This window comes from Grus americana, chromosome 5, assembly GCF_028858705.1.
Source record: "Grus americana isolate bGruAme1 chromosome 5, bGruAme1.mat, whole genome shotgun sequence".
Taxonomy (NCBI): Eukaryota; Metazoa; Chordata; class Aves; order Gruiformes; family Gruidae; genus Grus; species Grus americana.
Window position 1 is genome coordinate 47,393,074 of NC_072856.1, and position 19,175 is coordinate 47,412,248.

General features: G+C 46.6%; 1 protein-coding gene across 9 annotated transcripts in view; it reads left to right on the forward strand.

The window, feature by feature from the left end:
- The window catches only part of NRXN3 (neurexin 3), a 1,025,935-nt gene that overhangs the window by 646,076 nt on the left and 360,684 nt on the right, over positions 1-19,175 (forward strand). For 7 of the 9 annotated variants that reach the window (XM_054826963.1, XM_054826967.1, XM_054826964.1 and 4 more), the window contains exon 1: positions 3,556-4,655. The exons of the other annotated variants lie outside the window; for them this stretch is intronic. In XM_054826963.1, the coding sequence (XP_054682938.1) occupies positions 4,412-4,655 (244 nt within the window). In that variant the 5' untranslated portion in view covers positions 3,556-4,411. Of the gene's footprint in view, positions 1-3,555; positions 4,656-19,175 lie in introns of those variants that run through there. 9 annotated transcript variants of the gene reach the window in all.

Here is a 19,175-nt window from a genome sequence, read left to right on the forward strand (position 1 = left end):
AAAACTCAGAAACAATTGCTTTATTATTTCTCATTTCTGCAGAATATGGTGGCCCTCTGCTCTTGTAGTAAAATAAACAGCTATGTAAGAAATAAGACTACTTTTCTCATATCTGTAGGGAGCAACTTATGATGGGAGCCATTATCCTTTAAGGCACCCATCTCAGTTCTGAAAATGCAAGGGCAGTTAGAAAGACTGTATGTTTACTCAGATGAACTAAACTAATAGGAAAATAACAATGCCTCTTGAAGAAAATCTGGTGGGAATAATGTTGTTGAAACTTCACTTCTGACTATAAACTTCCCCTTGCCACACAAGAGGGGAAATTGCAATTGAAATCTGCCCTCTTCCCGCAGTGGTGCTGCTAAATGAATGAGTCACCTGTGAATTACAGGGCAGTAAATACATCCACTGACACCTAATAAAGCAAGGCAGAGTGAAGTTCCAGTACTTTACGGTGTCACCAGAACCCTATGATGTATTTATAGCTGGCTTCCCAGGTTTTTTCCTTTTTTTAAATTTATTTTTATTTTTATGTTGTACTCATACAGGTTGACTCTCTTGGCCTTTCTCCTTTTTGCCTAAGGTGGTTTACAGAATGGTTTGTAGCAAAGGAAGGTTGGTAGGCAGAACTTAGACAGGACAACTCAGCACAGAGAAAACACACAACAGCTCTCTGGTTCTCCTGTTCAGGGGCTACGAGGCATTTTCTGTCTATGGCCAGGGCAGTTTGAAGTGATGCTCATCTCCTTTGTACGTCCCCCGCACCTAAGCTGTTACGTCTGTATGTGGGGAAGGGGTTGGTGGCAGAGTGAGCGAGCTGAGAAAAGGATCAGTGATTTGTTTTGGAGCTAGGTAAGTTATTGTCCATTGAGGGCTCTGCCTCTCGCAGCTGCCCAAGAGGTGGCCAGCATGAACAGGGGTCAGCTACAGAGAAGAGGATGTGGTCTGTCCGACTGTTAAAGGGGAAGTAAGATCCCAAGGATGCTACCGTAGATTAGTCAACAAAGAAGGTCCCTTTTCTGTTTTTTTCTCTTTCAGCAACAGGGCACATAGTTACAGGAAAGTGGCAAAGGGTGTATCCATGCTCTTCCCCTGCTCTTCCCTCTAGAATTGTGCTGCCTAAAACACATCAATTTTCCATACAAAAGAATGAATTTTCCACCATCGCCTTCTGGAGAAGCAGCACTGAGTCCTCAACGTTTAGATCTGGAGTCCCGTTTTAAGGGATTGATCCTGTGATGTGTGATATATTCTGTCCTTTTTGTAATGTTGTAGCCAGAGGAAAAGTAAGTAAAATGACGAGAGGCAGATCTTTGTTGCATTCTTGATAACAAGTTGGGTCTGAAATTTATTCAGAACAGATTTCCTGTATTTTACAAATAAACTGTTCAGTGATGTGTATTTAATACACATCCCTTCACCTAAATCAAGCCCCCTACTGTTTAACTGCACAACAAATATTTCAGAGTACTTTGTCTGTGGACTGGGTGAAAGTCAGGACTTTAGTGGCGAGGGATTCAAGGTGGATGCCAGCAGCCTCATGGGTCGGCAGTCTTTCAAGAGTGATATGCCAGGTTATATTCCCCCTCCTCTCCCAAGTACAATTAGGAGCATGGGGAGGCTTCCTCTCGAAGACAGGGTCCTTCTGGGTAACCTGCCACATATATGGCAGCAGCTCCAGTTTCCTCAACACAACTCAGGGCCAGATAAAACTGCTCTGTGCCCTGTGCATGGCACTGCAAATCTGCCAGCCAGCAGGCACCTGCACCACAGGTTACTCACCCCTGTCTCTGACTCTGAGGAAGTCTGATATTCACACTTTAAGGCTAACAAATGGCCACCAAATCAGTCAAACGTTTATACTAACAGCATGCACTGGTTAGGATGGAGAATCTCAGTGTCTGTTCTGCTCAGTTCCCATGTCTATCAGTCGCTCACTGGCTCAACACCTCTGAGCCTGTTTCTTTATCTGCAGAACGGCAAAGTAATACCTAAAGCTGTTGAATGGTTTCATTAATAAAAGATTTTAAAGTACTCTGAGATTCTTGGGTGGCAGATGTTGGATAAATTTGAAAGTAATATTCTTGCTTTCCAGCTTTACCATCCACAAATCATTGATTAAACCCAGCAAAACACTGAAGTGTTTCTGACTGCTCTTGCCCAATTTAGATCACTTAAACTATAACATAAGTTACTAGAAAATGAATTACAAGCATATCAGGCTCAGCCAGAAGTTCTAGGTGTGCAGCTCGGGCCGATCATTACAAGTTAACTGATGTGCTGTGCTGTACCAAATTGAGATCAATGACTGAAAACATTGCATCTCTGTGTTAGGGAAATACTTATGAAATTAGTGAAGCCGGTTTCTGAGGCGTGTGTGTGCACACCTGCAAATATGGATCTAGAGGGGAAAACCAAGGAAACTTACAGCCATAAACAATTTATTCCGGTTTGAATGATTAAGTGAAGGAGAGGGAGGCAGCGCAGTGCAAGGCAAGTCCTGGGGCTGGCTGGCTCCTTCTCCAAAGCTCCTTCCTGACTCTCTCAGTGATCTTGCATAAGTCACTTCAGGGTAGATGCCTGGCTTCCTCAGTGTGGCTGGGGATTCTTGCCATGCAAATTGATAGGCAATAAATTACTAGATAACGCTACCGCATTTATTTATTAATTTATGGGCTCCAAACTCTGGCTGCGGTCCTCACTCCCCGAGGATTAAGTGCAAATAGACGGGTTTGGACTCAGCCTATTGTTGTTTAAAAAAAAAAAAAAAGGCAGTATGGAGTTTTAATGAGCGCAATCATTCCTGGTTCTCACTTTGCTCCTGTGCAGCTGCGGCCGCAGGACGAGAGCTAGGACGGGGCGGCGCGGGCGGACGCTGTTAACTAAGCGCGTCCCCGTGGCATCGCAGAGGGCCGAGTACCGGCTGCGCCCCCCCGCTCCCCCTCCCAGCCGCACACGTCCCGCCGGGCTCTTGTCCCCGCGGCTCCCCCGGCTCCGCGCCCGAGGAGGGCCGCCCCTGCACGGCAGAGCGGGACCGCGGCGTAAGAGGAGGTGCCCGTGGGAAGCGGGCGCGTCCCGTCCCCGCACGGACGGAGTGGGCGCGTTTCCCCACGGGCAGCTCGGGACGGGCAGCTCGGGGCGGGCAGCCGCCGCGTCTTGCCCGCGGGCGCTGGTTCCCCGGTGCGGTGCGAGGCGCTCCCCTCCGCTGAGGCAGCGCTGGGAACTCCTTTGCGAACAGTTTTGGGGGTCCGGGGTGTTTCCCATTGCTGACAGCAGCGCCGCCACCCGCAGGCCCACCCCCTCCTCGCCCCGGGGGGCCGCGCCGGGACCGGGACCCCCCGCCCGGCGGGGCTGGGGGGCGGCAGACGCGTGTGTAAGGCACCACCGCATGAATGGCGGGGGCGGTGCCGCCCTCCGGCCCCGCCTCCCCCCAGAGCCAGCCAGTCCCTCTGCGGAGAGCTGCTGCCGCCCTCATTGGCTCGCCGGGGCCGGGAGATTTGCATACGTCTCTCCCATTCGTGGAGCCGCTTCCCCCGGCCGCCCCGGCTGCGCTTCACCTGCGCCGCCGAGTTGCCCGCACTTGGCGCGCCGGCCGCCAGCATCCCGCCCCCGGCTTCGCTCGCTCCGCGCCCTGCTCCGCGCCCCGCCGCGCCGCCGGACCCGCGCCGCCCGGCCCTCCGGCCTCTCCTCCGCGCTTGCTTGCTTGCCTGTCTGGGAAGACCTGGCGTTGCCCTCCCCGGCTGCGCAGGGTTAATCGGCTTGAGCCCTCGGTCGCCTGGATCCGGTGGAAGGAGGATAACAATCCAGATCTTTGTGTGTGTGTGTGCGCGCGTGTGCGTGTGCCTAGCAGTTCTGCATTGCAACACTTGCCAGTGGAGAAGCAACAGAAACCCCCTGGAATTGGGATAAAAAAAAAAATAATCAAAAATTTACCTGGGGTCTCTGGCTTATTTCTTCTTTTTCGTTTCCAGTAGTCCCTCTCAGCAAAGTGAGAGACAGGGATCGCAGGCAGGGAAAAGTCCTCAAAAGGACCCCGTGATCCTGGAGGATCCTGACAAGTGCAAGCTCCAGGACCCTCGCGCTGACATGTCCGGCTTTCCTGCGCTCTCCTGGAGGCTCGGTACGGCCGCGGGGTTCCTGGCACAGTAGATCCAAACCTGGGAAACGGCGCGTCTTATTCTTCTGTGTGTGGTTACTAACCTCCCCCCTTCCCTCCCCTTCCCTCCTAGCACTCGCTCTCTCGCACAGACACACACTGTCTCTTTGCCTCTTGAACACACACGCACGCCTAGAGCCTCGGAAGCGACTCTCCTTTCTGCTAGCATGGGTCCCCTGGCATCATGAACCTTATCCTCTCTCCCTGGCTGGAATTCAGACTGTCCGTCTGTAGGTGTCCTGTGCCTTGACCATGCACCTGAGAATAGACCCCAGCATTTGCCCGGGACGCCGCCCTGCTTGGACCCTGTGGATGTGCTCCCTCTTTTGGGGATGTATCGTCAGCTCTGTGTGGAGTTCCTCTAACGTGGCTTCTTCTGCCTCCTCTTCCTCGTCTGTATCTCAGGCTCAGTATGAGCATCACTTCCACGGCAGCAAGCACCACTCTGTGCCTATCTCTATCTACCGCTCCCCTGTCTCCCTCCGAGGAGGACACGGTGGGTTCCCACTCTTGTTTCTTTCTAACCTTTTTGCAGAGCAGCTGGAGCAGCAGAGGGGGAACAGGGACAATGGCTGTGACTCCGGGGGAGGGGGGGTCCTCCTAGCCCCTCATATTTCTGCCGTTAGCTCCCTTCCCCATTAACCCTCCTTTTCTCCCCTGCCCCCTCCCCGAGCAGAGCCCAGGGCTGAGGACGGGCCGCTTCCAAAGCCAACTTCTCCGGCCGGCGTGGTCTAGCAGGACAGACGGTGGGGGCTGGCGGGGTCGGGGCGGGCTCGGGCTGCTCCATGCCAGGCGGCAGCGCCGAACACCTCGGGGCAGGCGGAGGGACACCTGCTTCTATCCCGCTGGGGCTGGGGCTCCTCCGAGAGGGGATCACAAACGCCCTGGCTCTAGCAAAGTCGTAGCGGCTGACATGGTCCTTGCAGCAGCGCATCTTCCCTGCCGGCCACCCTGGTCTTCCCGGGTGCCCCGCTGCGCTGAGGGCCGGCCGGGGGCTCGGGGGAGGCGCCTGCCGCGGCTTCTGCCCTGCCCTGCCTGCTCGCTCCCTCGCTTGCATCCTTCCTTGGTGAAGTTGTCGGGTGGCTCGGGGGCGTACAAAGGAAACGGCGAGGTCTCCTTACCCCTGCTCCCGGCTACCTGCTCGGTGCCTGGCAGTGGCTTCCCGGGAAACCCAGGCAGGAAATAATAGGGAGTGGGTTTCCACTCCAGCAGACAGTAAGGGAGAAGGGGAAGAGGGAGTCTGAGGGACCCTAAGGGAAGGAGGGGGGAACTCACCAGCATCCTGCCCCTGAAATGCTGAGCAATGCTCAGCAGCTGGACCAGCACTATTTCTTGCCTAGCTCTCCTCAGTCCGCCCACCCTGAGAGGAGTTGGCCCAGGCCTGGCTGACATGGGGGCTTCCCCCTCATCTCCACCTTCCCCTCTCTTCTGTCCTGTGTCCCTTGGCTTTCTGCCTTCAGCCACATCAGCCGGGAGAGGCAGGCAGGCCCTGGCCCTTTCCTTGCACGGCTACAGGTCAGGGTCAGGTCTGGCCAAGGTGTGAATCCCGCAGCAGCTCTGCTCTGCCACCTTTTAGGCAAAGGTATTGATATGCTGGAAAGGTGACTAAAGTCTCTGCCATTGTATGCAGCTCTGTCCTTTCCCTCCCAGCTTGCTTTTCCTTTAGCTATTCCTGTTGGAAACCCTTTGGGGCAGGGACTGGCTGATCCCTCATATCCCTTACTTTAGCACAACAGGGACTCTCTCACATGATCCTTGAGTATTGCTGCAAATAACAGGGCTCCTGCTGCTAATGATTAATAACCCATAACTGAGTTTCACATGGGTGGTGCTTAACAGATGGTCTTGATGTCTAGCACGGCACTGGTTCCCTTCCCATGTGGGGCCTGAATGTGTTTCTCTTGCTTTTTGGGGTGGATGTGAGCTTTGGGGTAGAAGTGGGAGATTGGTGGGCTGACAGGATGCTGCCACTTTTGTCTGCAGAACTGGCTGTGCACCTCTAGCTCGACCCATTTCGCCCAGCGCCATTTCAGTCCCAAGTCCTTATCTCTGCAGAGCGGTGCTGTTCTGCAGTGCGCTGGGCTCCCCCCTCCCGTACCACCAGAGCACCGGCAACCTGCCCTGCAGTGCTCCCAGTCACCCTCTTCCCCTGCCCTCCAGCAGCTCTGCCAAAGCACCTCCTGCTAGCGCAGCCCTGCTCTGCTGGTGCTCAGTTGTGACCCGTAGCATCTGCCTCCTGGCTTTGTTCCTGAGCCCGCTCCCTCTCCAATGCGCCTCAGCTCAGACCTGCAATACCGAGCTCCATCTACAACTCTGCCAGTGTACCTATAGCCTTAATTGGAGGTCCATTCATCGCTGTGCCATTTGAGCTCTTCAGACTGCTCTGCTGGTCATCCGAGCGCTTAGCCGTGACACTCCAGGTTTCAATATCCCTGTAACCCTGACAGAGCCCTGCCAGCACATCCTCCTAGTGCCTACTTGCAGCCATGTCATGCGGCATTTCAACCAACTGTCCCAGGGCTCTCCCCTCCCTTCCCCTCTCCTTCCAAACAGTCTTCTCCCTCACTTCTGATACCGGTTCTTCTTCTTCTGGTCCTGCACAGATGTGCTTTGTAGCTGAGTGCTCCTATGATGGAAGAAGGTAGCAAGGTCTAGCTCATAGGTCACTTGTGAGGAAAGGAGAGAAGGATGTCGCAAAATGTGATAGTGGTTAGCCTTGATGTAAAAGGCAGGCACTAGTCTGGGGGAGAGTCTGCAGTCTGTTTCCTGGTCAAGAAATGATAGTTCTTTTCTCCTTGATGACTTTTCCATCTGCCCTGAAAGCCCAGCAAAGCCTCATTTAAGAGCCCCGAGCAAAAGCTGTTATCAACTTCAGTGAGAGACAGGCATTTTTTCTGTGTCCTCATTGCAGTAAGGAATCAAGGGAAATGGAGAGCTCAGGCAGCTCAGGCTGGTACATAAGCCAGCCTGAGATTTTTTTTCCCTTTCCTAATCGTGCCATGTAGCAAAGCTGGCATGGAAATGCCCCTTGGCCATGAGTAAGGGTGGGGGGAGAGAGTGAGAGGGAGAAGAGACCACTAAGACAGCTGGTCTGTAAACACACGCATGGTTTATTTTTGTGTTGTCTTTCACTGTTGCACGACAGAGGCCCTTGGAATTTGGATTTGTGACAGTGTTGAGGAATCAGATCCCAGGGAGGCCATGCACTCCTTGTGTTTCCTGGGATTTTGATTTTTTATTTTTGCTAGTGGGAAATAAAAAAATTCATTCTGACTCTTGCCCTACTTGGTGGCTACATTCATACTGGTTTCTGAAGGAATCGGGTCAGGATCCTGGCCACCCTGCTGTCTTGCTTCCCAGTTCTGCAGTGCTGACCACCGGGGCTTAGTCTTTTATTTATCCGTATTTTCCTTTTTTCTTCTACATCCCAGTGGATTTCAGTCTGTTTGAAGAAGCAGATTAGTATCTAGTACAGAGGAAAAGTAAATGTCTCCCAAGCAGTGAACAGTTGTTTGGAGTCTGTGTTTAGTGCTCCTTTAAAATCAGTGGAAAAACTTCTTGTGGCTTAAGTTGAATGGGACTGGGCCCAGATGTGGCTGTCGTTACCGTGCTGGTGTTATGAGAGTTAATTCTGAAATCACCGAGCTGGTGCTTTCCGGTAGTTGAGCTGCAACCTGCAAATGTAAAACTTGGCACGGCGCATCTTCTCAAGGAGAAAGTCTGTAACAGGTTTACCTCCCTGTCAGCAGGGGAGTTAGCCTGGCCAGACAGGGGACTTTAGCAAGTCAGAAAAAATCTTTTTTCCATTTGAGGACCTTCCTATACTGGCAGAATCTTTCTCCCCGAACAATAGGAAGGAAAAGCCATAATTCCTCTTTGTTTTACTAAGGGCTTATGGGACAGAGGGAGGAAGAAAATCCAACTGTGGAACAAAGTTGGGGCTGTGTTTATTGAAAGTCCACAGGCGCTGAATCCTCCTGCCTCCCCTTAGCTATTTAGCGCCCTGCTGGGTCAGCTGCTTTACCAGAGCCTGCAGCAGTGGCTTCACAGCCCCTCTTTCCACGTCCTCATCGCCTCAGCGGATGAAAAATGCATGCCTCTGGTTGACAGATAAAATGAAGAGATTTGTGTGTGTTTTGTCTTAGTGATGAATTAATTAATTTGGTTTCTTCTTTTCTCCTCCAGCTGTTTTTTCTCTGGCCCTCATTAATGGATGGTGAGCAGGGGTGCACAGAGGCGACGTGTGGTGCCTCGTGCAGATTGCCTAGCCTTCAGATTGTTGCTGTGTAGGGGCAGCTATGGGAGCAATGGTGGGTGTGGGGGCATTCCTCTTTTGGTTTTCACTTTGTGGGGAGTAGGCTTGCTCAGGCTGTTGCACAAGTCGCAGCTTGTCAGAAGGACTGGCAGTGAGCAGTCACCAGATCTGGTAGGTGTAGCTCTCAGGCCTTAGTCAATTCTTAGAAGTTCTGTCATTTATATGAAGCGTTTCCATCTCTTATGTCTTTTTTAAAATTAAGAAATGAGAACGAATGCTTGGACAAATCAAGAGAATGTTTCCATAAAATAGGCAGGTATTCTGCAAACCAGTGTCAAAGCTTGCCACACACAGCTATGACAGCGTACCCTCTTTATAATACATATGTCCTACTCTTTGCTGCTCCTCCAGCGTGACCAATTCCTCATCTCAGTTGTCTTTGTTACTGCAATCCTGCCTTTTCTACAAAATAGAAAACTAATTCCCAGTACTTGGCACTGCCTGTTCCTCAGTATCGAGCAGGACCTTCCCTGTTCGTCCATCATCAGGAGATTACTTGGAGCAAAGGTTGGTAGCTTTAACAAAAGGGAAAAAATCATTCTATACAGAGCAGTCAGTGATCCAGTAAAATTAACTTCATTCAGAGCTGAAATTAGGGTTGCAGTTAAGTTCTGCAAAGGTGAAAAGCTGGAAGTCTGTCTACTTTCTGTGGCTTGTCTCTAGTCTCCTGTCAACAATGAAGCCTATTTTTTTTTTTTGCAAAGAGCAGTGATTATGCCTCAATGTTTACATTCCCTTCCTCAGAGATATTGACAATGACTAATATTTTTAAAGAAAGGTGAACTCTGCCTAAATTGTCTCAAACTGGCTAACCAGAAATTTAAGCATCCAAACTCACTAGTCCCTTGTAGTCTTGTTGAAGTGATTGTAGCTGAGCTTTGCCCCCCTGTGCTGAGGCTGAGTCTCTGTAGCTCTTCTGGGAAAGCACAGTGTTCAGTAGTTGAACACAGGAAAATTCTGGTGTATGCAGAGGCTGTTTCCTCAAAATGAGGTTACTATTTGACTTACTCTTTGCATACTTTTATACAAAACAGTTTCTGATCAGGTGTTTTGACTTCTTATTCTGTGCACAGTATTAACTGTTCCCAACTTGGAATAGCTTGCACTGATCTGCAAAATTGAAGCTTAAGTCTGCTCAGCTGGTACTTGATCCTGGGAGATCCCAGTGATCTTATGAGGTCTGGAACATAAGAAACCTTAAGTTATTGTTGAACCCTGTAACTCTGATATAATATATGTCTCTGTGCTCTTTGAAACATTGCTCAGACCCATGCTGCTGAAGGTACAATCTCTTAAGACGTGTGTTTAAAAAAATCCTCTTCTGATAGCTACTTTGTGCTTGCTCAGTATCTGATAGCACATTTTGCAAAAGTGGGACTGCTAGTCCTCAGTCAGAATTAGATCAGGGCTTTCTTCCTCCTTATATTTCCTTTGCAATTTAGACTGGAGAGAGGTTTCTTCTTCTCTTTATCATTTCTGCTTTTGGGTAATATAGCCCTGACTTGTCAAGCAACTGCCACATTCTACTGCAGAGGTGACTGCATTTCAAAGACAGATGAAGGATCCTGCTGTATGCTTTGTACAGGCATTGAAGTTGTAGAGAATATTGGGTTATGTGACACAAGCTGCACAATCAGAATGCTGCAGAATGAGAATGGTACTTTTTATAATATTTCTACATTTAAAAAATAAAAGAAATTTTTCTTAAAGATGCTGGCCAGTTTTCCTTGGATTTTTTTTTCCTTTTTCTTTTTTTCTTTCTCTTCTTTTGCCATGGCATGAGAATACATGCTTGAACAATGTTACGATAGTCACTGCGTTATTACACACTGTGCTGTTGGAAACTCCAAATTCCCAGGTCTCACTAGAAGCAGGAGAAAGTACCTAGGCCATCTAGGGTAGGAATACTGACAAGAACAGAGTAGTCTTCAGCTGGCAGTGGGGAAGTTCCATGGTTTGCCACACAGAAGGTAACTAAATAAAGAGCTGGAGCTTCTAAGTGCAAAGAACAGAAGTTTCGTCTGGGAAGTACACAGGATGACCATTCTTCTATTTTCTCCATTTCCATGCGCTGTGCCTTAAGACCGGCTCTCTATGTAGTTGCCCAGGATGACAGTCCTGTGCTGGTTGGCAGACATTTTTTGGTTTTGCATTTCTGTTCTGGTGGGCTTTGATAACTATGAAAGGTCACTTGCATTAGAGAGTAAAAGGTGGTTTTCATGTCTTCTGTGTAACCCCTGCGCACAAGATGACGTGCTGTTGACCAGTGGCTCTGATTTGTTGTATGACCTTGGTGACACATTACCTCTCTTTCTGACTTGTTTTCTTCATCTGTGAAATGAAGAGAAAACCATTTATCTCCTAGGTGAGGTGAGCAGTCCTGGTGCACCTGTGTGCTTTGCAGTACCTGGCAGGGAGCCACAGAAGTGTATGAAATCCCAGTAGTCCTCCTTGGCTTTAGATGTTGGAGCACCTTAAGAGAGCAGCCTGCTTCAATCTCTCCTTGAAGGACAAGCAAGACACCTTCAAATTCTGGACATAGATCCCAGTAGTGTTTTCCCTCATGGTTTTAAAGCCTGCACAGGCTGTAGTGCCAAATGCCAGCATTCGTGTTTCTGAAGGAGCAGGAGAGGGTTTCGGCCGGAGTGCTGGCTGTGCCAAATTCCAGGCAGCCACTGGAGCCAGGGGCCTACAATTCTCCACGGCTCCCTCGCCACTTTCACAAATTATTTCTCTTGTGCTCTTTGTGTGTGTTGTTTTTGCACATTAAAACATAACTACTTATACCCCTGAGTGACTTTCCCCCAAACTATGAATTTAAAGTACTTCCGACACTGTCTTTTAGAATTTGAATATAATTATATGCTTTGGGTGTAAATTGTGGTTTTTGCTACATAAGAAACTAATGGAAATGATCTGCCTGTTCCTGTAGTTTACAGATTATACGCTTTAGATCTGGGGATGTATATTTAGGCTGCTTTTCTGTATGGTGTATTAAAATGAAAATGAAGTTGGTGTGAGCTATAGTTGTTGCTAAGCATGAATAGCAGGCTGATAAAGGACATTACTAAATTGATCCAGTGCTAAGCTTTACTTTATTATCTCTTAGTTTTGTACCTTTCATCTCTTTGCATTCTTGATGATGGAGAACAGGAGAATGGAAAGTATTTCACAGTCTGTAGAGGGCCTTGTGTCTGTAGAAGCTCAAGGGACAGGGTGAATGAATCAGAAAGACGTAAGATGTTGCTAAAAAAAGACCCTTTGCTTATTCTGTGAATACCACATGGTAAAGAATCAGGGAAGACTTTGTTCTTTAGAGGGCTCAGGAAAAGAGTACCATCAGGCTGATTTGCCTGTTTAGTCAACAGGCCAGGCTCCATCTAATAACTGCAGAGTAAACCTGTCTCCATGCCATCCTTGGAACATAGTTTTGAATTTAGAACAAATTCAGCATATCTACATAAAGCAGATCAAATTAGTGGAAGGGGAGAGGAGGTGAAGTTTGGATTTTTCCAACGGTTTGATCTTTAACATCATGCTGGGTGACATCAACTGATTGTCTGGACATGTTTGGTGAACCCTTTGGTTCCTTGCTCATCTGCTGCACTGCCCAGTGAGGGTTTTCATGACTCCCTGTGGCAGCTGGATCCTGCAGTTACAGCAGCCTGCTGCTCCTGCTCCAGCTGGTTTGCTTAATGACCCCAGCCAGTGGAGACGTTACAGGCATGATGTCTGGAAATGTTTCTATCTAGCTGGTTCTGCAGATTTGCCATTTCAGCTACCAGATGTTTCAGTGCACAAATGTCCTCCACCACTGGTGAAGGCTTCAAACCATAGCATGAGGGCAAAGCAGCAGGGTATGGCAATTTCCAAAATAGCATCGGGAAGGCAGTTACAGGGTGGTTAAGGGAGAGAACACACAGCAGAAAACTGTATATCAAGCACACTGTTCATTAACAGTGTTTCTCCTTACCTCACTTACAGAGCATACATAAACCTGGCTTTAGAGAAGCCACACCTACCAGTGTTTTATGAAAATTGAAAATTTCTCATTTTGTCAAGCAGGAAAACTGGCTTCTTAAGCACGTACGTGTGCTAGCAGATGTTGCAAGATAGTTTGAGATCTGCCTGCCTTATGCAGGCCAAGTGAACATATTTGACTAAGAGAAGAATTGACCTGAAATTGTTGAAGAAATGCAAGTGTTTTCAAATAAAAGAATAATAAAAAAAGGCCTGATTAATTTTGATTCAGTTATTACGCTGCCTGAACTATATGTAGAAAATGGGTTCTGCCAAGGTCTCCACTTGACTGTCTACTCTGGAAAGATTCTCACTGTCTGGTTGAACGCTAAGGAATCGCTGTGTTTATTGGATTAAAACCTCTGAGTTTCTTGTACTTGATCTTTTGTAACTTCCCTGAGTTATGGTGATCACCTGAGACAGTTTCATTCTAAAACTGTTGGAGTTTGTAGTTATATAGACATATTTTCTGACCTACAAGCACTGTGGGTCTTTTAGTATCTGGTGAGGTGAAAGTGGAAACAGTAAGTAAAAAAAATCACATTTTCCTCTTTCCTTTGTTTGTTCTTCTTGATTTACTTGTCTAATGGTAGCCCATCTTAGCTTTTTGCACAGTCCTATTACGGTACTGATAATTATGATGTCCTGGGCTTTCACAGAAGAGTTCGTCATTCACTGATGTCCACTGAGTGCAGTGTTTAGGAATGCTGGTGGCCTGAACAGGACCTAGAGAAATCTTAAGTTTATGTGGCCTGCTAGTCATCTGCTTCTGTAATCTCTCTGTAGGACTGAAGGAGGACCCCCTGCCCCCCCTAATATCGTATTTTCTTTGCAGTTAAGTAATGAATGCCAAAGCTATTCCAAGTTTCCCTGATCTTGCTCCCCTGTCTGCAGTCCAGCATATTTCCGTCAGTGTAGGTTTGCAAGATACTGATGGTTTTGAATGCCTTTTCACTTTTTATTATCTCACCACGGAGTCTGCTTTCCTTCCTGTGCCCTCATGCATTCAGAGGCAGTTCATTAGAGGCAAGGAAAAGGCAAAGAAATTAATTTTCCTTGAGAAATGTATTCAGCACCTTATACAGGCTTGAAGAAGTGAATCAGAGCAGAGAATTCTTACTATCTCCTTTTCAAACTTCTCCCCCCCCTCCCCCGTCCCCGGATAATCTGGAGAAAAAGAATGTCTGTGCCCTCAAGCGTCCCTTTACCTGGTGACTTGCATTTCTGACACTAGGCACTATGTGAGCATGCCAGGCTTGCAGTAGCCTGGAACAGAGTAAGGTGATGGGGGTGCCTGTCTTCCAGAATCGATGTGGATTGGCTTAGGAAAAAAAGAATACATCTCGTAACCAAAGATCAGGGTGGCAAATTCTGCTCAGATGAATGCTAGTAGTGTATATCTAAGCTTATTTCGTTTCAGGTAATTGTTATTCCAGACAGGTTGGTTTCTATTTAACAAGCCGTAGACTCAGGCTACTTTTCCTGGCCCAGTCATTAGGAAAATACACACTGGCAAAATGAGCAGCCTCCCCTACTGGACTAATTAATACTTGATAGTTGATTTACAGAAATGGTGAAAACCTTGAGCCTCTTGTGCATTCCTTGGTGAGAACTTTTGTCAGTGAGGCCATATCCCACTTGGCAATGGGCAATGTAGACAAGGTTTTTACTCAGCAGCAGCACTGAGCAGAACTGAGAACAAGAACCCCCAATTTTTTTCCCTAGCTGTGCCACTGGCTTACCTTGACATACTGGATGGTAAATTTTAGGGGCATATCATACGTTGCCAGGTGTTTCATTTTCCATATGCCATAGTGCAGAAATGTGATGAGTATTTAAAATCTCTTTAGATCCTGACATAACCCATCTGAAAAGAAAAGCACTATATCGCTATTGTTCTTTCCCAACATACTGGAAAGATATTTTCAAACTTCAGCCAGAATATTGGGTCCTTTGAATTTAGGGACCACCACAGTGCTGTGTCTCCTGGTACTGTCTTTGGATTAAGTCCTGGGAATTCATCCCTGTAATGCCCTGAGAAGGATTGGTGCCTTTTTATGTAGCCAGTTCTGCAAAGAAATATTGACCCTTGTCCCAAGAATACAGTGTCAGAAAAATGGGGAATGCCTGGGCTGTGTGGTTAAATGCAGTTTTGTTTCAGTCATATCTTTCTGAGAGTGAGTGATTCTCTGCTGCTGGTGACGGTTTCATTTGCTGCTTCAAGAAGCATTACAGACATGCATTTCTCTTCACTGGTTCCAGAAATCTGGGGGGATTTTTTGCAGCAGTGATCCAAAGAGCTGACCACGTTACCCCAGCCTCTACTTTCATTGTCCCTGTTGACTGTCTTCTGCTTTTGTCACAAGTTAGATCTTCTCTGCAACTGTTCAATCAATTCATTTTACCAAAAATTGTGAACAAAATTATCAAGATGATTTCAGCTAGCAAGGGAAAGAAGAGGGGAAGGAGAGAAGAGCAGGAAAATGGAAATTAAGCTGAAGTGTAAATCAGTCAAAGGTACAATTCCCATTCTTTCTGTCTCTTTGATCAGAAGTAAAGGAGGCAAGGATTATCAGAAGAACCATTAAAGATCCAAGTAGTTCTCAACAAAAGACACAGACAATTTGAAGCTGGAGGAAAAAATACACTAAAGAAACAGGAAAGGACGGAGCAGTATCAGAGCTCAGCAGCAGGGCTGCCCTGTTGGCTCCTCTTGATCTGAGCTGAGGAGGTTCAGGATGTTCTGCAGAAGGTTGTAGGGTCCGCAACTTGCCCACCAGAGCCCCATGCTGCTCATGTTCAATTTACAGTGGTCTTTTAGCCACACACTTTTTTGACCTTGGACCTAGACTTCAAAGTATTCCGTATGTTTTTACAAATCCAGTTACTGTGATGTTTGAAACACTCATTTGGCTTATTTTTTTTTTTTTTTACCGTTGCCTGTGTTCTTGGAATTCTTATTGCCAGTATCTAGAACAAGACATTAATACATTTAGCTTATTACCTACCAGTCTAAACAGTCAAGGCACTTTTTAAAAAAATATTTTCTATGGAGGGAGAAAGAGGAGATTCTGCTTCAGCTCAGCATGGGAAGAGCTATGCAATGCTTTATTTGTATTACTAAGAAGGTCACTGGGACAGGCCCAGGTAAAGGCTAGGCTGTACCACAGTCTGCAGCGGTGCCTTGGGGTGTGTGCTTGCCCTGCCTGTGCTCCCCTGTTCCACAACAGGAGACAAAGAGGAGTGGTTTGTTCAAATGCAGTGCCTGAATAGCGGGCATTTTTGTCGGGGCACCCCTGTGTGTGTACATAGGGATATGTGTAGTATTTCTCCTCAGGGAAGCTTGCTTCTCTTCAGAAGCTGTATCTAGTTTTTACGTTTCTGCTGAGGTTTAGGATTATACGTAATTCATGTCCATAGGGAAGCTGAGTTCAGCTTCAAGAAAGGGCTAGGGGCTGTGTGTGGAGACTATTTGCCTATGAATACTGAGTAAAGACAAAGCAGTCATATCTGCAGGAGCACTTTGTTTCTTCTTTTATCCCATTTCACAGCCTGAGCGACTATCCTACAGCAACCCTTTTCTATAACCTTTCTGGGTTCCTGGATTCAAGGGCACCTTCTAGAGAGGCTGATGATTCTATCTCTGCCCTTCATGTAGATGAACTCAACTGTGTTTACGGAAGTTCTAGTTAGTCAAGAAGTTTAAAATACGGTAACAGAGTCCCTGATGTGATATAACAATGCAGTGTCATCATTTTATGGTGCAGTGCTAATGGTTCCTAATGATTTATAAAATTATTTATAAATAATTATAAAATTAAATAATTATTATTACTTATATGATCCTCAAACAAAAAACCTAAAAATGCTCTTGTAAAAGATGAGATTTCTGTCATCTTTGCTGTTTACATCATACTTGCTCTGCATGTCTTAGAATGAATCACAAAAAAACCAGTGCAATCATTCCAAAAGAATTTGTGGGAAGGTTTTAGGAGCCTGCCATGCGAGCCTAGGCTCTATAAATTCACGGACAAGACTGTACTATTAGAAAATCATTTGGAGTCTTATAGTCTACAGTCTTGTAGGCTACAGTCTTACAGTAGCAAAGATTCAGGAACTAAAAAAGATTTTTGGTTCAAATTACAGTTGAGTCATGGATTCTGTCGGTAATCTCTGAGGACAAGGCCTGGAAAATGTATGAGTGAATGTAGAAATTCACTGATAAAGAAATCCTGCATTAAAGTTGAGGTAAGCAAGGGACTAAACCGTCCCAGAATGCTGAGCTGCAGATAAACTCACAGTACAGTCAATGATATGTCAGCACCAATTTTGGTTAGATGTTGATACACAATTAGAAGAGACATATCCAACCTGAAGGAAGAAATTAATCACAGAAGATGATAAGAATTTCCATACACATTGGTCCATCTGGTCTGGTATTCTGTCTCTGGCCGTGGCCAGTGCCAGATGCTACAGATGGACACAAATAACCCCTTTGATATGTTTAATTGTATATCCCGAGGGAGGGTTGTGTTTTTTTCCTTGACCTCACGAATGGTGATCACCTTATGCTGTAAAGAACCGAGGAGACTCGTTGCAGTTTTATCCTAGTTATAATAATTTCACGTGCCATTATTAAGAAGTCTGTTTCTTATGCTAACTTTTGCTTAGCTATTTTTACATTGCTCTGAAAGCATTTTATGTAGCTTCTTAGAGCATCACAGAACTGAGAGCAAGCAACCAGTTTTTGTATTTCTTGTTCTAAGATCAGAAAATGGGACACAGAGAGAGAAAGCAGTTTGCTGAGTCAGAAACTGTCACCACATTTAAACAGTCCAAGCTCTGCTGAAGTCCCTGGGTTTACAGCTTTCTGTCACTTCACTCCAGGCCATCAAAGTGCCTAATTAATAGGCTTCAGAGGTTAACAGAGTTTAAGCTATCTGAATGCAGCTGTGTACAAAGCCAAACCCGACACTGCAACCTGGCACTGGTGACACCTGGTGCACTGCACCTTTCATATTGCTTTTACCTGGTGGCATGGCTATCTAGGATTTCCTCGCAGAAATATGTGCACAGGGGAAGGAGGCACATGCGTAATTAGTCTGACGCTACCAAAAAGCATTGACCGTCATGATCAATCCATTCATGTACCTCCAGTCTAATATGTCTGAAATACTTAGGATTTACTGTTTGTGGGCAGAGTGTTGGTACGGTGCATGTGCATTGGGTCTTCCTGGAATATTTGGATCACTGCACATGCATTATACCATTGACCTGTACATAAGCACTGGAAAACTGGATGTCTAGAAATGCCAGACGCATGTACACAACTCTCCAGCTTCCTCAGATGGAATTTCCAGATAGAAGAATAAGATATATTTGGGGAAATATGTGCATACAGCAGCCATACCTCTTTCTCTTCCTAATAGTAACCCACATCAGGGACTTCTGAGGACTGGAAATACGATGTGTGCGTGAGAAAGAGACTACACATTGCTTTGCAGGAGAGCTGGATCTGTGTGCATTTCTGTGTAGTAAAAACAATCTCAGCCATGCGAAGTGCTGCCAGAAATTTTTTCTTTTCTGCCTCCAGACTGCATAGACATTGAGCCTGTTGTGTCCACTTTGAAACAGCAGCTGCCACATACTCCACAGTATTTCAGTTGCAGTCTATGGCACATAGAAGTAAGTCCTTTCTGTTCAGGGTTTTCATCTAAATTAATGTAAGCCTCCCAAACAGCAGCTTTCGGATAGGGATATCCCATAGGGAAAGAGGCAGAGTGGTCTAAGCAAGGAATATGGAAGCAACAACTTCTGGATATGGGTCCTGTTTTGACCCTGCCTTCTGCTATAGCTCTAGACAAATCAGAGCTTCACCTCTGCGTGCTCTGAACTCCCAGGTGATAATGGGGAGTCGAAATACTTGCTTATTTCCTAGAGGCTTGGGAGTCATAACCAACCTGGTATTACTTTTGCCATTACAAACCAGAAGACATTTGGCATCAAGACAGAGTCTGTTGTGCTGGCACCGTGCTCCCAGCTGGCTGGAAGTCACTTTGGGTCCCTTGCTGGCACGGTTTGTACCTGCATATCGAAAGAAGTAGCTCTGACCTGTGGATCCTAGATTCAGCCTTGGCTGTGGTAGCGTGCAGAGCATTCATATATGTTGTGCCAACCCCAGATGAAAATCTTTATTGATCTCTTGTATTCGTTAGCAGTTGGCAGATGGAGGAGCAGAAAAGGGATGCCAGGGAACTTATGGCCTGGGCAGAAAGGACTTCCCTCTGTTGTTGTAACCTATGGTGCGAGTAGATTAGGGTACAGAGAATGAAGAGCTGTCTAGTTTATTCAAGATTTCTTTTTTCTATCTATGGTGTGGGACAAAGCCCCAAAATGTTGAAAATGTTGAGCTGACTATTCCAAGGAATTCAGAGAGGGTCAGTCCAAGTATCTTCTTTCAACAATTACTGCTCAAGGGAGATAGATCATATCTTCATGTGAAACATTCAAGCACCTGATGCAAAATAACAATAATACAACCCTTTCTCTGTGCACACACACACTCATATACACTTGCTTATGACTTAACACCATATGTAGGAACTTAAACAGAAAACCATTAAACTTTTATAGGAAAAAATAACATAATTAAAAGATGTTTTCCCAAAACACATTCCTTCC